General features: G+C 43.0%; 1 protein-coding gene across 3 annotated transcripts in view; it reads right to left on the reverse strand.

Annotated features, from left to right (window-relative positions):
* Positions 1 to 626: 626 nt before the first annotated feature.
* The window catches only part of NCOA5 (nuclear receptor coactivator 5), a 29,065-nt gene continuing 11,962 nt past the window's right edge, over positions 627 to 17,729 (reverse strand). For 2 of the 3 annotated variants that reach the window (XM_054467627.2, XM_054467628.2), the window contains 6 exons: positions 9,859 to 10,185; positions 8,135 to 8,271; positions 6,705 to 6,831; positions 4,702 to 4,901; positions 3,012 to 3,332; positions 627 to 2,546 (listed from right to left, as the gene is read on the reverse strand). In XM_054467627.2, coding sequence (XP_054323602.1) covers positions 1,957 to 2,546; positions 3,012 to 3,332; positions 4,702 to 4,901; positions 6,705 to 6,831; positions 8,135 to 8,271; positions 9,859 to 10,185 — 1,702 coding nt within the window. In that variant the 3' untranslated portion in view covers positions 627 to 1,956. Of the gene's footprint in view, positions 2,547 to 2,988; positions 3,333 to 4,701; positions 4,902 to 6,704; positions 6,832 to 8,134; positions 8,272 to 9,858; positions 10,186 to 17,729 lie in introns of all 3 variants that reach the window. The other variant, XM_054467629.2, reaches the window with a different exon arrangement.

The raw sequence follows: 17,729 nt of genomic DNA on the forward strand, positions 1-17,729 counted from the left end.
CACACTGGCATCTTCTAGGAGGTAGTGAGCACTTTCTAAGTGTAGGTGTCAGGCTGCACTGATATCCCCCAGGATGCAGTGAGCACTTACTGGTGAGGCTCAGTGCTCTTGGCACATTGGTCCCTAACTCACTGGAGGCCTGTGCCACCCACTTCACCACACCCACCCCAAGTTATTAAATGCTCTTCAAGGCTCCTTCAGGTCCTATGAATTCTGCCAACTCCCTGCACAATGGGTAGAACAGAGGGTGGCAACTGAGACAAAATGAAAACAGGAAGTGCCCCCCTACCAATGGCCACTAACCACAAATGGCCTCCTCACATCCTGTTTTCCTTTCCTAGAATAAGAGGACAAGGCTGCTGACACAATGAATGTCTACCAGAAGCAGGATGTTGAACACAGCACTATAATTAGCCAACAGGCCTTTGCTCTGAACTGTTATTAAAGCCTCTAGCTAGGTTAGCTACCTATGAAGAGAAGGCAGGGTTCAAAGAGGTTTGAGGCCGGATCATATGCTGAGGACAAAAGGGGGCAGACCAGAGTCCTCGAGACAGGAGCCCTCACCTCTGACTTGGGGAAAGCACCCTGCAAAGAGCATATTCACACCCAAGAAAGATGAACAAAGCTTTTACTTTTTTCATTTTAATTAAAAAGTAATCATTTCATTTTATTAACAACACAAGAGTTCCAAAGAGGAAAAAAAAACCACTATATAACACAAACAGGTCAGAACATAAAATGCTGCCATTTGGGGACCTTGAATTTTGAAACCATTGTTTGCTTAACCACTGGCAGGGACTCAGCTGAAGTCGCTGCTCTCCCTCACCCCTGCTAGAGGACCTCAAGACTGTGATCCACAGGGCTCTACTGAGCACAAACCCTGGGGAGAGGGCAGCTTCCTGGGGCTCCATTTAGAACCACAGCCAGAAGCCCTCCCTCTAACAATTTCACTCTAGTACAAAAGTCGTGAACAGCCACCTATCTCAAGAACATGTCCAGCTACCAGAAGTCTGACATCAAAGTGGTCCCTACCTCCTGCTGCTCAGGAAACAGAGTAAGAGTCTAGACAAAAACAAGAGCCTGGGGTTTTGAGCCAAAAGCCCAAAACAAATCACTGAAGAAACGGGTGTTCACGGCCAGAGTCTCAGAACCGACTCCATGGAAGTGCCGCTGGAGAGGGGGATGCTGACAGAACTGGTAATGGGGAAGAGTGGTGGGGCCCAGATTCACAGTTTGTGGTAACTGCTGCTGACTGGAGCTGTTCAGTCCATTGGAGATCTTCCAATGAAATGAAAACAAAAAAGAAAAGAGAAAAAACAAAAAACAACCTTGGCTCAGAGAGAAAAATTCTTTTTTCTGTGGCTGCCATGGCCATTCCTCAACAATCCAGAGTGGCTGATTTATGAATCCTCAAGCAGACCCCAAACATATGGGGTGAGGGTATGATGACACTGTGCCTGCCAAGGCCAGTTTGCTTTTCTTCAACTCTAGGCAGGAGTTGCAGGCAGGAGCTTGAGCTCTGGTCGACGTGTATGAAGCTGGAAAGCCTTGGTAGGTTCACAATTAACAAAGGTGGTGGCTACTGACATGACAAATGCCATTCCAAACTTGGCTAGCTGGGCCTGGCTCCAAATCCAGTAGAAACAGGGACCGGAGAAACCCCATCAAATATAAGCCCAGACACCTGTACTGCCCAAGTGATGCCCTGGAGATATTTATTTTCTACAAAACAAAAAACAAAAAACAAAAAAAAGATACAACCCCAAATGCAGTATAAACTTTGTAAGAAATAAGCAACACAGCCTTAGGCAGAAGAGAGAGCAGGTGGTAGAAACTGATGACACTCGATGCTGGCCTGGGAGCGCAGACAACATCCTCCAAACAGCTCTATTTAGAACAAGTAAGTGGGAGGAGGCCAGGGGATGAGGGGACTGGGGTGAGTTGAAAGATTTAGCTTCAGTAATGCCTCTGGTAAGATCCCATGGGGGCCTGTGGCTGCCCCATCTGTGCTGTGGTCTGGCTAACCAGGTGGGAGAGAGCAGGGCCACTCTGGATCAGGGTATCCAGAGCCTTCTGTACACTTGGATTGTCAAAGTTGATACCTGTGGAAGACACGGGCCTCTGGCTAGTCATGTTGCTAGCAGGTGCCAGGCGACTGGAAGGCTGGCCAAAAAGCCCCTGGGAAGGAGCCCCAGGTCTGGGGCCCATATTCTGAGCAGATCCTCCCTGTCCCAAAATGCTTGGAGGCTGATTGCCAGAGGCCTGTGATCTTTGTTGAGGCTGGCTGTTTGCTGCTGTGGAAAAATTCTGGTTTGGGGTGTTTCCGGCAGCAACTGAGGGGGATGCAGAGCTGCTATTGGCCGTCACTGTGCCACTATTGAAGAGGCTGAGGATTTTGGCCTGAAGCTCTTGCTGGGAGGTGGGGGGTGCAGATGGAGTGGGTGTAGCAGAGGGGAGCACTTGGCCGCCCTGGAGCGGTTGGGAGCTTGGCTGTGTCTTCAGCGAGGCACCCGAGGTCGCCCCGAGTGGTTGGCGGGAAATCGGGCCTGGAAGACAGAAGAGGGAGGTATCTGGTTCAAAGTACCCCCCAAGGGCAGGAGGCCTAGCAGCCAAAGGAAGAACAACAATCACTGAGTCACATCAATCATACAGTACACAGACGATAACATAATTTCCCAAAGAGGCGCTTCATATGTGCTGTTTACAGAAAACAATAGGCTAGTTCCCCTAGAGAACTGCTAAAAAACAAAAGGGCATCCATCCTGGCTACCACGGAGCCAGCAATACTAGTCAATCCACCACATTAACTACAGGGATCAGCATTCAGTACCCAAATATAAAGTTATTATTAACATTATATCAGCATGGATGGCCCACGGGAGAACCCAAGGGATGGACTTATTTCCCTTACCCACTCCAAAGAGCCCTGGGCCTGACACCCTCCCAACAGAGCCTGGGGATTAGAGAAATGCAGAGTCAGAACTTCACCTCGGCCCTGCCACGTAGCTCACCAGGCAGAGAGTCGGTGCTGCTCCTCATCAGCCGCTCCTTCCGCTCTCGCAGGTAGTTGATGATCTTGTCAGTCTCTTCAGCAGTGAGGTACCTGTTGTCTGCCAGCAGGTTGATGAGGCTCTGGATGGCTGGAGGGTGGCCCCCGCGCACTCCCTCCTCAGGGCCTCCTCTCTCTCTTTCCTGCAGGATGGCTTCATCGGCCATCTTGGCTGCCTGTCTGGCAATCTCCTCACGTTCCTTCTCCCGGCACTCATTCTTGTAGCGCTCATAATTTCTGGCCACCAGCACCATGGCATCTGCTTGGGGCATGTTGCGATGCTCTGTAGGAGGAAATGACATGAGTTATTTTCTTCCATGACATATTTAAGTGCCCACCTGCTGCACTCTGTCAAGTCTTTCCTAACCTAATACCAGCAAGAAAATCATTTTGGTGACAAAAAGCCTTGAGACTGAGAGTGGGGTGTGTGGGGGGAGAGATGAAGGCCAGGAAGGGAAGGGAATGAATACTTTTGGTGGGGACATGCACCTTTGTATACAGCTGGTTCTTTGGGGGAATTCTCGATCACAGACTTGTAGTAAAAACTGAAGAAACATGACACCCTCCTGCAGATTCAAACTGACCATGTGGGGAACAGCCACGGGAGGCAGGCCCAACAGCCTCTAGACCAGCAGCAGGAGGCCAACAGGCCCCTCTGGAAAGCAGCGCTCTCCATTGTGCTCCTCAGGACAGAGCTGGCCTACCATTTTTTAATTCATCAGTTCAAAAGTCATGGATTAAGATCAAACTGTGACCCTAAATAACCTTTTCTCCTCACCCATGGGCAACATGGTTTACTGGGTAGTGAGAGGACTCCTCAGAACTTTTGTCCTCACACATCTTGAGGACTATTCCTCAGACAAATGACCCACTGGAGATCCTTATGTAATTGTATGGTTATGGGGGTAATGGGTGAGGCAAAGAGAGATCCTGAGTATAGTGGGAAAAGGGTTAAGTCTGTGCTGTAAGAGTGAAGAGCAGGGTATCAGCTGGCGGAATCTTAATCCTCTGGGCTCAATGCATGAAAAGCTACTTCTGAGGAGGACTTCGAGAACTGTGCCTGGGCCTTTACAGGGTCAGGGCCTCTTAGCCCCTCTGGTTACTTCTCATAGCCCCTCTGGTTACTTCTCCAGCACACTTACAAAAAGGACCCTAAATGCCTGTTATATTCTCTGTCCTCCATTAGAAAGCTGGGAGAAGCAAGGATTTTGTCGCATTCAGTGGAGTACATGGCAGAGGTGTGCTGGAGCCAGATCTCAGTGGCAAGAGCCAACTGTGTACATTTCTTTCCAACTCTCCCTTCAGTGACTTCATGTTGGTGGCTTGAACTGAAACATGGTGGGAGTATTTACACCATGGAGATCAGCAAATGCTATAAACGCCCTCCCCCCACACTGGAACTTGTTGTTAAAACGTATGCCAGCACACCACTGTATATACCTAGTGGCTAAGTATAGTGTAACAGAGATCCACTAAGAAACTATCAGATAAATAAGTGACTATGCAAGACTCTTCCACGGTACTTAAGAGAGGGGCCCTACCATATATGAACTGAGATACAAGAGTCATTTGCCCAAAACCTGCTTCTTCTGAGTAAGGCATAAAGGACTAATAATGGACTAGTGACTACCTCTGGTATTCTGACTCCGTACCTTGCGGGGTTCCAAACATGATGTTGACTGTGCAGGAGCGGTGAATCTGGTGTTGCTGGGTGATGACAATAGCAAAAGGAGAACCTCCCCTGCTAACATCCTCCAAGGCTTGTGACAGTGACACTTCTGTGTTAAGGAAGATCAAGTCCACTACCATGCCCAGGTCTCGCACCTTCCGCCCCACAGACTCAGCATAGTCTCTGTAAAAATAAATAAGATCCAGGTGAGCGATCAACTCCAAATCTGCATCGTTGTGTCTCAAGCCAGTTGTGTGTGTTCCCACCGAGAACTCAAACCCTAGTCTACCCCAGTACTGTATTCAGGATCCAAGGATCTAGACCAATACTCTCTACCCTGGCTCAGAACGGCTATGACTTGCTTGAGATCACGTCAGAAGTTGCCAGTAGCACAATATGATACCCAGGTCCTTCTCTTGATTCTCCAGCCCTGTGGTCCTTCCTTAACACCATCCTGCTCCCTAAGACTTGCGGCACTTATCTCTTTTTGGGTAGGCTGTACAACACAGTGGGAAAATCATGGGTTTGGATCCCAGCCTTTAAAATTTATTTGCAAAGTTGTGAAGCTTAAGCAAGTCTATTTACCTCTTACAAACATCAGTCTCTTTACTAATAAAACAGGAGTAACGTGGCTCAGTCCATACGTCATTTTTTTGACCTTCCCTCTAATCTAAATTAGATCTCTGACATTCTCTTCTCATAGGACTCATCACCTGTACGCTTTTGTCACCTGCCCCACTGGGTGTAAGCTCCACCAGTGGAATGAGGCCATACAGCCCCAATACCCGCCATCCACCATACACATAAAAGATTTGCTGAATGCTCATTTTATATGATTACTGTGAAGATTAAAAATAATTTATGTAAGGTGCCTAGTATGGGGTAGTACATAAAGTAGGTGCTCAGAAAATAACAGCTATTATCATGTGTCCAAAAAAAGCTCTCTAGAATTAAAAGCAGCATCTATCGCTGAACAAGACAGCCAAGAGCGTGTGAACTCTGCCTACTGCTTGGTGTCTCAACACCTATTTCCCTAGTCACTGCCTTGAAATTAGCTCTTTAACCCCAAACTGCTAGAAAATACATGAAGTTATTTACTTAGTACCACCCGGGGAAAGGGAACATAGCTACTGCCAAGCCTGCAAGCTGCTATACTCCTTTCTGCTTCTCTGCTCTGCCTCTTCAAGGAGAAAATGTAAAACAGGGATGCAGTGAAACAATGCTATGAGCCCTAGCTTGGTAACATGGTCATATAACAGTTCTGCAAGGCCATGGTACTTCACAAAGACTTGGTTCTTGGCTGACAAATGCAGAGGCATGTCTCCCAAAGTACTGGGCATTTGGGTTGTCCCATGAAGGGATTATATACTACTCTGCTTGACCAGCGCCTACACCCTCTTCCACTCTCAGTCTGCATGGTTCCACAGGGCTAATCCCACCTCTAGCTCTTGGGATGGGAACATGACTTAGCCCTGGCCAATCAGAACATCCAGCACCCCTGCCAAAGTGACAGGCTCAGGGATGAGAAAGTGAGTCAGGTCAATCTAACAAGAACTGCAGAACTTCAGGTGGAAACACTGGGAAAGAGAAGCTCTCTTTCCACTTGGCTTGCTAAGCTAAGAAGACACACGTTTAGGGCCAGTGCCATTCTGCCTCTTCAAGCACAAAACCTGCCTGAGAACAAAGGCAAAGCTGAGGAAAGCAGTGCTTAGAGACTAACACAGAGACCAATTTTGATGACATGGTTTGACCCTGGATGTGGCCGTGCCTCAACTTCCCAGTTACTTTCTGCTTAAATGAAAAATGTCCCTTTTGGGCTCAATTTGAATTGAGTTTTCTGTCACCTATAACTGAAAGAACCCTGGCTAACAGAGCACAGCAATGCAAGAATACACAGCTCAAATTCAGTGGACAGAGGTGCTAAACAGGAGCCTGAATTTCTCTGACTCTTCTCCTTACTGGGGAGAAATATTTAAGGGTTCTTACTTTGTCTGTTTGTTGACCACAATCACAGAACAATCAACGGGCCTTTCAGCATCAAAGCGTCTCTGGATTTCCTCAAAATATTGACGATAAAGCTCTTCTCTACGCCGTTCCTCACGTTTCAAACGCTCTGCAAAACACCAGCAGGGTAAACTGAAGTAAGGACTGGACCCTCATTTTAAATCCTGAGCTACTTGTAGGCAAAGGTCATAATACTCTGAATCAATCCTCTGGTCTATCTCCTAAAAACAGCCAGTATTAATATTTTTTACTATTATAAATTAACCAAAATGTAATGTTGGATTAAAGGACATGGCCATTTTAATGCTGCATCTGATACTTACTGCCAAGCTGCTCCCTGGGAAGGCTGATACTGATTTATACCTCCACAGAGGTAGATCATCTAGTGCCTATTTCTCCACACCTTAGTCAACAGTGAGTATTGTTGTCTTGCCAACTTGACAGGTAAGAATAGTATTCATTATTATTCTAATCTGCATTTTTGCTTTTTTTTTGGAAAAAAAAAAGCAGTAAAGTTTAACATTAAAAATTTAAAAGTTCTTTTTTTAAAAGAAAAAAATCAAGTAGTAAAGTTTAAAATTAAAAAATTAAAATTAAAAATGAGATTCTTAAAGATTTCAACTTGGCCAGGTATGAAATAATTTAAGAAACTTTATAGATGTATTGAGAAAAACCAGGCTTTAAAAAGACATCTTTGTCTTCATCTAAAAAAGAGATGCTGTTAGGTAAAAGCTACAAAAAAAACCAAAAACCTATTTTGCATAGATAATACAGATAGTCATAGTTACCTGGTCAGTAGGCAAAAAACAAGCACTTAATGTCTTCAGCTCCAATTTTTTGTTCATTTTTCTCTTTTTTTTTTGAGACAGGGTCTCACTCTGTCACCCAGGCTGGAGTGCAGTGGCACAATCACGGCTTGCTGAGACCTCAACATCCTAGGCTCCAGCGATCCTCCTGCCTCAGCCCCCCGAGTAGCTGGGACTACAGGCGTGCACCACTGCACCCAGACAATTTTTGTATTTTTTTGTAGAGATGGGGTTTTATCATGTTGCTTAAGCTGGTCTTGAACTCCTGGGCTCAAATGATCTGCTGGCCTTGGCCTTCGAAAGTGGTAGGATTATAGGTGGTGGCCACAGTGACCAGCATTTTGTTCATTTCTTATTGCTGGAATTTCATATTTATTTCTTCTTGTTGGATGACTAAACCAGATGATGGTACTAATTTGCATCTTAAAAATCATTTTCAAACCAAAAGCTCTTTACCCACTAATAAGCTACTTATATTTCTTCTTTTTATACACTGCTTGGCCAAGGCACTAGCCCTTTTTCAGAGGGGGTACTGGTTATTAGTTTTCTCTCTCTTTTGTAAAGTGTTCTATCAATAATAGGAATAGACTGTTTCAGCTACTTTACCTTTTGCACGAGACTGACTTTCTGGGCCTGGAGGGCCCCGTCCATCAAAGCTATCTCTGTAACGGTCAAAATAAGAGTCATCCTTTCTCCTGCAATAGTCATCCATTCGTAGGTATCGGTCATAAGAGCCTTCTCTCCTGAAAAGTTAAGGAAATTTTCATGAAGATAAAACTGTGTCCAATCCTGAAAAAATCATCTAGAGAATTCTTTGGGATTAGACAAACGAGGTTTATATCTGGGACTCACTGCATTATCAGCTCTGTGGGTGTGACAGAGTTAACCTGTCTCACAAAATGATGAATGGAGATGATGTACAGAAAGCACTTAGCATAGTCTTTGGCATATATTAAATGCAAAATAACTGGCAGGAATTATTGATATTAGTTTTGAGGAAACATTACATGTCCCTCCCTTGTGCTTTTTAAAATTATACCCAAATGTATGTAACAATAATTTGCCATTTTAACAATTTTTATTATTTTTATTATTTTTTTTTTTTAGTAGAGATGGAGTTTTGCCATGTTGCCTAAGTTGGTCTTGAACTCCTGAGCTCAGGCAATCCGCCCACCTCAGCCTCCCAAAGTGCTGGGATTACAGGCGTGAGCCACTGCGCCTGGCCTAACAATTTTTAAGTATAGAATTCAGTGGCATTATATTCACAATGTTGTGCAACCATCACCATTATCTAAAATTTTTCATCACCTCAAACATAAATTCTGTATTTGTGAAATAATAACTCCCCTCTCCCCAGCCACTGGTAATCTTTAATCTATTTTCTGTCTCTATAAATTTGCCTATTCTTAATATTTCATATAAGTGAAATCATACAATATTTGTCTTGTGTCTGGCTTATTTCACTTAGCATAATGTTTTCAACGTCCTTCATGCTGTAACACAGACCAGAATTTCATTCCATTTTATGGCTGAATGATACCACATTATATGAATACACCACTTAAAACAAATCCACACAGTGGCTTACACCTGTAATTTCAGCACTTGGGGAAGCTAAGGCGGGAGGATACCTTGAGCTCAGGAGTTCAAGACCAGCCTGGGCAACATAGTGAGACTCCATGTCTATACAAAAAAATTAGCCAGGTGTGGCGGCATATGCCTGTAGTCCCAGCTACTTGAGAGGCTGAGGTGGGAGGATTACTTAAGCCTGGGAGGTCAAGGCTGCAGTGAGCTGTGATCATGCCACTGCACTCCAGCCTGGGAAACAGAATGAGACCTTGTCTCAAAGAAAAAAAAAAAAAATCCATTAATCTGCTGATAGACATCTGGAGTGTTTTTACCTTTTGGTTATTGTGAATAGTACTGCTATGCATATTCATGTACAACTATCTGAGTCCCTCTTTTCAATGGTTTTGAGTGTATACTCAGGAGCGGAACTGATAGATCATATGGTAATTCTATGTTTAACTTTTTAAGGAACTGCCAAACTGTTTTCCATAGTGGCTATACCAATTTGCATTCCTACCTACAATTTCTGAGAGTTTCAATTTCTCCATACCTTTCCAACACTGTTATTTTCTGTTAAAAAATGTTTAAAATCATTCATACATTCAGCAAAATTTATTGAGCAGCAGCACATCTACCACTTGACAGTCACTAGAAATAAAAGGCTGATAAAATTACTGCTCTTACAGAGCTTTCAATTAGTTTAGCAGAACATACACAAAAAGAACTCTGGAAAAAACAAGCAGAGTAACTACGTTATGTACCTGTACATAGGATCTCGGGAGTCTCTCATGTCTCTGTATCTGTCGTACATGGGGTCTCGCTGATCTCGAAAATCCCTAGAGTCTCTTACATCACGAAAGTCTCTAAGATCCCTCACGTCCCGAACGTCGCGCATATTCCTGCTGTCTCTGTGATCCCGCAAGTCTCTACTATGTCTGTGGTCCCGCAAGTCTCGGGGGTCTCGAATGTCTCTGCTGTCCCGGGCATCCCGGCCATTTCTGCCATCCCTGGGCTCTCTCCTTGGACTTCCTCGAATTGGGGATCGATCACGCCTTGAATCTCGACTGTCTCCAAAGCCATATGGATCCCTGTGGGAGGTAGCAAGAAAATGCTAAGACAAAGAAATTGAAAGTAGCCAACCCATCAGCTCTTCATACGAGAAAACCCCCACCCTCCAAGCATTTTTCTCTAAAACAGGGCAGCCAAACAGAACAAGACTAAATATTTAAGGCCAGTCATCCATCTGGTCAGCAAATAGTCTAGAGGTTCCACAATCTCAAAAGATTAGGACATCAAAAGAATGCACGACCAAAAACTGAAGGTTTTGACTGGGTACCAATATACATCACGCTTTCAAAGTGAAAGTGTCTTTCCACCAGACTTGCTTGAAAGAGACAAGGGTAAAAAGTTGGAGGGACAGAGTAAGGAGGCAAGATTCATGAAGAAAAAAAGAGCGAATGGCACAATCTTATAAAAGCGATCAAAGGAACTGTCCTTAAAGTATGGAAAATTCACTTGAATTATCTTGGCAGGATAATGAAATTAAGGGGAAAAAATTACTGAGATACATACAGTAAAGGATCAAGAACAATCTGTTTCTCTGTTTTGTCAGGGCTATTGAGTAGTGGTATCTCTCAATCTGAGGGTTTACGTAGAACCTGATTCTTTTTTGCTCAAGATGGTTTTAAAAAAAAAAAACAACAAAACAAAACAAAACAAAACAAAACAACAACCTGAATAGTGAAGTCACAGATATGCTTTGTCTGCTCTGACTCAATGTTCTTCATGAGATGTTTCAACCCACTGGAAACTCCTCTTCAACATATTTAAAATTAAAAACTTCTTACCCCAACCCCATCAGTCCCATTCCCCACTTTTCCACTTCTGACAAAATCATCTTTCTACTTATCAAGTTTTAAGTTCTTGAATATTAACTATGCTTTTTCCTCCCCTATCCCAATAAAGTCACTTGTGTCCCGTTCACTTTTTCTTTCCATTCCCATTGGATTTGTAAGTCCAATCCAAGCCCTTATTTCTATTCTGACACCAACAAGTTTCCAAAACACAAAATTAAAAATCAACCTACTCGCTTTCAATTCATTCGACACATAAATACACTAACTATCCTAAAATGCCAACTTCTACGTTAGAAAGCCTAATAAATCTGACAGCTATTATCTCCCTCTCATTTCTAATTCAACCTCCTCAGTTCTACTTAATTCTTATGAGATAACTCACAAGACATAATCTATCTCAATATTTTTATTTATATGATTTCTATACTTGGAATATTTTTCCTGCACTAATCCAAGTACCATCCAATCCACACAGGCAAGTTCATGTCCCATGTCTTCCAAGAAACCTTCCCTACCCTTCCTAACTGCTGATCTCTTCTGCTCAGCTCAGGGCACTTTCTATCTGTATTACTCATCTTGATCTGGCATTTACCTTTTTACAACAACGTCTTATGTCTGACCCGCTTTAAGGATTACCTTCTCCGTAAAACCTGCCCTGAACTCTTGATCTTCCCCAACAAACATGCTCCTCCTCCAGTCCTTCCCATCTCAGTAAATGGCACATCCAACTACTCAGTTACTCAAGCCATGAAACTGGATGTCATCTTTCCCTTAAAGCCTCATCCTCCCTTCCAACCATATTTCCAAATTTTCTCCATTCTTTCTCAGTTCTGCCCACTTTCCTTTACCTTCTTTGGCACTACTGAAGGCCAGTGAATAATCATCTCACCCTCAAACCACAGCAAGGGCCTTCTAAAACAGTCTCCTCATTTCTGTTTTTGCCTCTTTTCAAATCTTTCTCCAGAAAGATCACTCTACAGTGATCTTTTATGTATGTAAAGCCCTTCACTGGTTTCCCACAGTATGTATTTATTTTTATAGGGATGAGATCTCACCTATGCTGCCCAGGCTGGAGTGCAGTGGCTATTCACAGGTGGGATCACGGAACACTACAGCCTTGAACTCCTGGGCTCAAGTGATCCTCCTGCCTCAGCCTACCAAGTAGCTGGAATTATAGATATGTGCCGCTGTGCCAGGCTCCCACAGTATTTAGAATTCAACCTACAACCTCTACCAATGCCATGAAGGTCCTATATAATCTTGGCTCCTGTCTTCTCTAACCCTGTCACACCCTCTCCCTAGTTCACCACTCTTTGCCACACTGGCCTTTCAGCTATGACTAACCAACGTCTTTCCTGATCCCTTTACGTGAGTAGCAGGAAGAGATCTATACTCATTTTCCAGGTCTCAGCATATAAATATCCCCTACTCCCTGATTCTGTTAGAGTCAATCAAAGTTTACCTTCTGCCCCTAAAATTCTCTCATAGCACTTTGTTTTTACTTTTGTCATTTATCACAAATTGACATTACATATTTATTTAATGTCTGTCTGCCCTACTGGACTACAAGCGCCACAAGGACAAGAACTATGTCACTTTGATTCTGCACTACAAACCCACTATGCAGAACAATGTCTGTTATATGACAGATGCTCTATACATATGTTGACTGAATCTTGCTCCAGTATAAACTTCTATAACTGCACTTACCACACTGTTCTGTAATTATTTGTTTATGTGGCTTCCCTACCAAATAAGAAGTTCTCTTGAAGGCTTTGTAGCTCTAGGATACAGCATAGGAGTTCAGTAAATGTTTAATGAATTGAATTATCCTACTAAACTGTAAGCCTCTCAAGAGCAGGCAACATGTTTTGCTCCTATTTTTGTCATCTACCATGGTTACACACATTAGGTATTCATCATGATGTCATCAGCTGGTGGAAAACCTCACCTCAGCCACATGGGCACAGCAAAAACAATTTAAATGTCAATTTTGCTTCCATGAAAAATATTTGTTATATATTTTAAGGTTCACCAGCATTCCTGACTTGTGGGAGCAAACATATCGTAGACCAAGGACTTTAAATGAGGATAGCTAAGCATTATTTTTCTTATTAGAATAAAGTGAAGACTAACCAAGATTCTTACTTCAACTTTCCTTATTATATCATATAATCCTCCTAACATGCAACATCTGATGTAGCGTGTAATGTGGGCAAACACTCAAGATCCAAAGAGAAAGGACAACTGCAAAGTATTTTTGGATTAATGATCGGCAGATAAACCTGCCTTGGGGAGCAGTTAGAAGTAGTCATTAGAAGTGGAATCCAATTTCAAGTGTTCTTGGCAATCAGGGCTGAGATATCATGATCCTGACAGACCACAGACCACACACAAAGCCTTGGGCTGGTGGAAATGGGGGTGGGGCATGTCATAGCATGTTATTTACCACCTTAGGAGTATTATAAGTGCTATGTTTGGTCCTCATTCTTTTGAATCCATTGAAAAACCTTACTTACCTGTCAGAGTCCATCCCTGCAAGTTGACTAAAACTCTAGATTCGCAAAGTCTGGGTTCAATCTTCCAGTTTGAGAGGGCAAGCCCCTCCCTTTTCCTCAAATAATCTGAAGTCCATGTGCAACAAAACTACTAATTCCCTCTCAAGTGCCTTCAGGGTAAAAATGTAGAAGAGGTGATATTCACAAAAGGAAAAAGAACCAAACGCATGGTGGAAGTAGGGACAAAGAAGACAATAATTTTCTCAAAAGGAAAGGCAAAGCCTTTTTTCCTTTCTCCAAAAGATAAACACTATGGTAGACTGCTGTTCTTCTGGAGATGAAAACAAAACAAAAAAGCCTTTAAGGTTGCTTTAGGACCCAAACAAAGAACTCCTCAGAACAAAAGGGCTCCTGCTGCTGGCCCCAACATATTTTTCAAAACAAGACTACAGCTAACAAAAGGGCAGTAGTATGCAGGAATCAAAGTGCAAGAAGACAAAGCTTCCTGTGGGAGATACTGGACCTCAGATGATAAGTGGGTTAGAATCAGGTTTCTGGAGCATAATAAGGTTAACAATATCATCCCACAGCACCAGAGGTGTTTTACTAAAGGAACCAAATGCAGCATACCCTCAGGTACTACATCACTAGAGGATAAAAAGAAACTGAACAGTGGTTACATTTCAGCACTGGAGTCCACAAACTGAAGGCAGGTGGCAAACACAACTAAAATTCTGCTGTAAATTCCTCATCTATTCAGCAGGGGGAAAAAGGCAAATACTCTTTGCCTTGAGAGGAATATAGTCACATTGCTGGGAAACATTTGAGAGGTAAGAGCGAAAGGGGTGAAGGGGAAAACAATGGCTCTGGTGGCAAGTGATGAGCTTCTGGTGGAATGTGTCTCTTCCTGAGGACTAAAGGGGTGTGCAGAGCACCAGGCATTTGACGGCCTACAGAGTAAGAACTGATAGATAATCATCTTGGAAAACTGTGATGGACTTTGAATTTCTCTTTGGCAAAAGACTGAAACTTCACATCCAGGACGGTTTTCTTTGGCTTTGGTTCTACAGACGGTCAGGGAGAAAGACCCGTCTTTTTCTTTCTTTTCTGCAAAGGTCAGCATCTCCTTTCTTCTCTTCTGTTCACTGGAATGTCTTCCTTGGGAGGGCCAGCCTCTTTCTGACCCTGAAAAATCCTTCATTAGCTCTTCAAACTTCTGTCACAGATATACTGTCCACAAATATCATCATCTAAATGACTGGCTGCTGTATGATGTTGATCCACCAGGAGGGCTTCATGCTACTGTTAGAAATGGAGACAACAGACTTGTCCAGAATATTGCCATTAGGTGGAGGTAGGATACAGGGGTGCAATGAGATATCACACCTCACAGACCCAAATTTTACACGTCTATGCTTTTCCTTAGGAAGCACTGACGACCTTCTCCAGCACAAACAGAACTTTCTTATTGGTAGAGGTGGCAGTTGCTGAGAACTGATGACTTCTTCAAGTGTTACTGCAGAGGTAATCACAACCTGGAATTTCTTTGTGGCCCACCTAGAGCAAGGGCTGTCTCACACCCAAGGAGCAAGCAATAATCAAAGGCATTAAGGCCCTGTGGATAAGCAGAAAGCATTTCAGGTCATATAAGAAACCTGTCTACAGCCAGATTATTTCTGATGAGCTGATACCCAATGACTTTCACCAAAGAGATACCAGGTTTAACATCTTTCACAAATATATGGGGAAAAATCCTCTGCAGAGCTTTGGATGTAGACAAGTTAATTCTATTTGTTCTTCTTTAAGTCATTCAGAAGTACAGTCTTACTTCTGGTACCTAGAGGCCACGTCTGCATAAAGATATGCTACAAGATCTGGACTGTCAAGGTGTTGAGCTGAAGATGGTAATTGAGACATCTAAGGCACAACCGGAATCATGATCCTGTCTTTGAAGAAGGACTAATGCTTAGTATCGATGCTTGACAACTTGCATGGTAACTATGCAAGGTACTCACAGGAGTTCAATGAAGTGGCCCTCAAGAGTTAGATGATAAGAATTCAGACTGAAATATGATCCAGAGCAGAGATTCCTCATGCAGAGTTCTGTGCTTGGCTGGGCCGATATTGTCAGAATCATACACTGACAGCTGAAGTCATCAGGGCGGCATATTACTGAATAGAGAGCAAAGCCAGCAGAACTGTGGTTTACTGAAACATTTGAAGAGGTGATAATCCTGTGAAAACTCCCAAAGATACCTACGTTAAGTCCAGCAAAACAAGGTGTCATAAAGGTCTTGCCAGTATGCTTATACCAATATTCTTATTAAACGTAGAAAGTGCTAAAAATGTAGAGGTATAACTTTAGGAAATATTTGCCATAGGTAGTGTTTTTTTTCCCCTGTGAATGATGCATCCCCTGTGGCTGGGGGCACACAAAACGATTAGGGCTGCCAAATAAAGGCAGTTTGTTGTTGTCAACTATTGATACATTTGGAGTTATCTCAAGGCTTTGACTGGAAGCATGCACCCAAAGGAGGTACCCAGTGTTCACCCTCAGTTAAATGATTTGCCCCTTCCAGGTTAACTACTTGCCCGTCTTGCCTACTCTTTGCAATTTATGTCTGCCCTATTAGTATATCTTAAGAGATAAAGTATGATCAGGACAATGATTAAAATGTTAGTGCTCTCTATTTTGAATACAATGTTAAACTTGTCTTTTTTTTTTTTAAGGTAAAAAACTGGGATTTTGAATACAATGTTAAATTTTTTTTTTTTTTTTTTTTAAGGTAAAAAACTGGGACTCTTAGCTCGGTTTTTAGATGGGGTTACTAACTGTGACCATCATTCTTCCCTGAAGCAAATAAACATGACTGTATGGAACTTCATCATGTTAAATAACATGCTGAGGAACCCAGCTAGGGAAATATCACCAAGGGGAAGATGGATTGTTAATGGAATTTGAATTAGCCTAGCTGTCCCTCCTGTTGATTGTAAATAAAGCAGGAAGTCACTGCCCTATCCACACCACCAAATGACCTCATTTTACAATTGATTTCTGAGGAATGTGATATTTTAAAAGGCATACAAAGGTGACTTGTATATTTATATAGTTGGTAAGGAGCTCATTTTATTTTTTGAGACAGGGACTCACTCTGTTGCCCAGGCTGAAGTGCAGTGGTGTGATCACGGCTCACTGCAGCCTCAACCTCCTGCACTCAAGTGATTCTCCCGCTTCAACGCCTCCCTAGTAGCTGGGAGTACAGGCAAGAGCCACCACGCCCGGCTATTTTTTTGTAGAGATGGGGTTTTGCCATGTTGCCCAGGCTGGTCTTGAACTCCTGAGCTCAAGTGATCCGCCCACCTCGTCCTTCCAAAGTGTTGGGATTACAGGTGTGAGCCACTGTGCCTGGCTAGAAGCTCATTTTATAAGGCCCTCTCCAGTGCTGTCTGTATGTTTGTTTGTGCGGGGACTATTATTTAAAAAAAGGATAAAACTATTTCTAGATTGGGGTGAATTAATATTTTTAATTTAATGCTCTGGCAACGGCTATTACTGGGTTCCAACCAGGGAAGTTGGTCATTCCCCAACACTGCAATGTTGAATATCTACAATCAACTGGAAATGTTAAAAGCATTTGGTCAAGTATCATTAACAGGATGATATAAAATACCCTTCTCAATCCATAAAAGAAACAGGATCTATTCTCTATTCTGCAATGTGGCTTGTTTGTTGTTGTTGTTGTTGTTGTTTTGCCTGCAGAAACACACAGACATTATCCAGAGATCACCAAGTATCATGGAGACAACAGAGAGGGGGAGGATTTTACTAGTGGAGTCAGCGTCTTTTATAGTTACAAATTCCACACTCCCGGTAAGTCACCAGGAAACACACACGTTAGTGCTCTTTGGAAATTGGATACACACCATATCTCCTTTCAAGCCACCTGGCAACTAAAGATTCCAATGGGAACCCTGTACTTCTGACCATTAGATGCAACTCTTATCCACCTGTATTCCATTCTGTACTGGGAAAATAAGGAGCAATACAGATAGGACTGCCCAAGATCTGTGGCACGGTTAGATGAAGGCTAATGAAAGCAGACATTATATGGAACTGCTGAAGTTCTGCAGGATTTGTTTATGTTCTTCAGGACACTCACACATATAGACAAATCAACCAACAGAGTATTTACCTGCAAGCTGCAGGCATTCCTTAGAGAGAACAGATAGAATACCAATTTACATGCCCGCTTCCGCAGTGAAACCAACGAATGGCCA

Source organism: Pongo pygmaeus, chromosome 21, assembly GCF_028885625.2.
Source record: "Pongo pygmaeus isolate AG05252 chromosome 21, NHGRI_mPonPyg2-v2.0_pri, whole genome shotgun sequence".
NCBI classification, from domain to species: domain Eukaryota; kingdom Metazoa; phylum Chordata; class Mammalia; order Primates; family Hominidae; genus Pongo; species Pongo pygmaeus.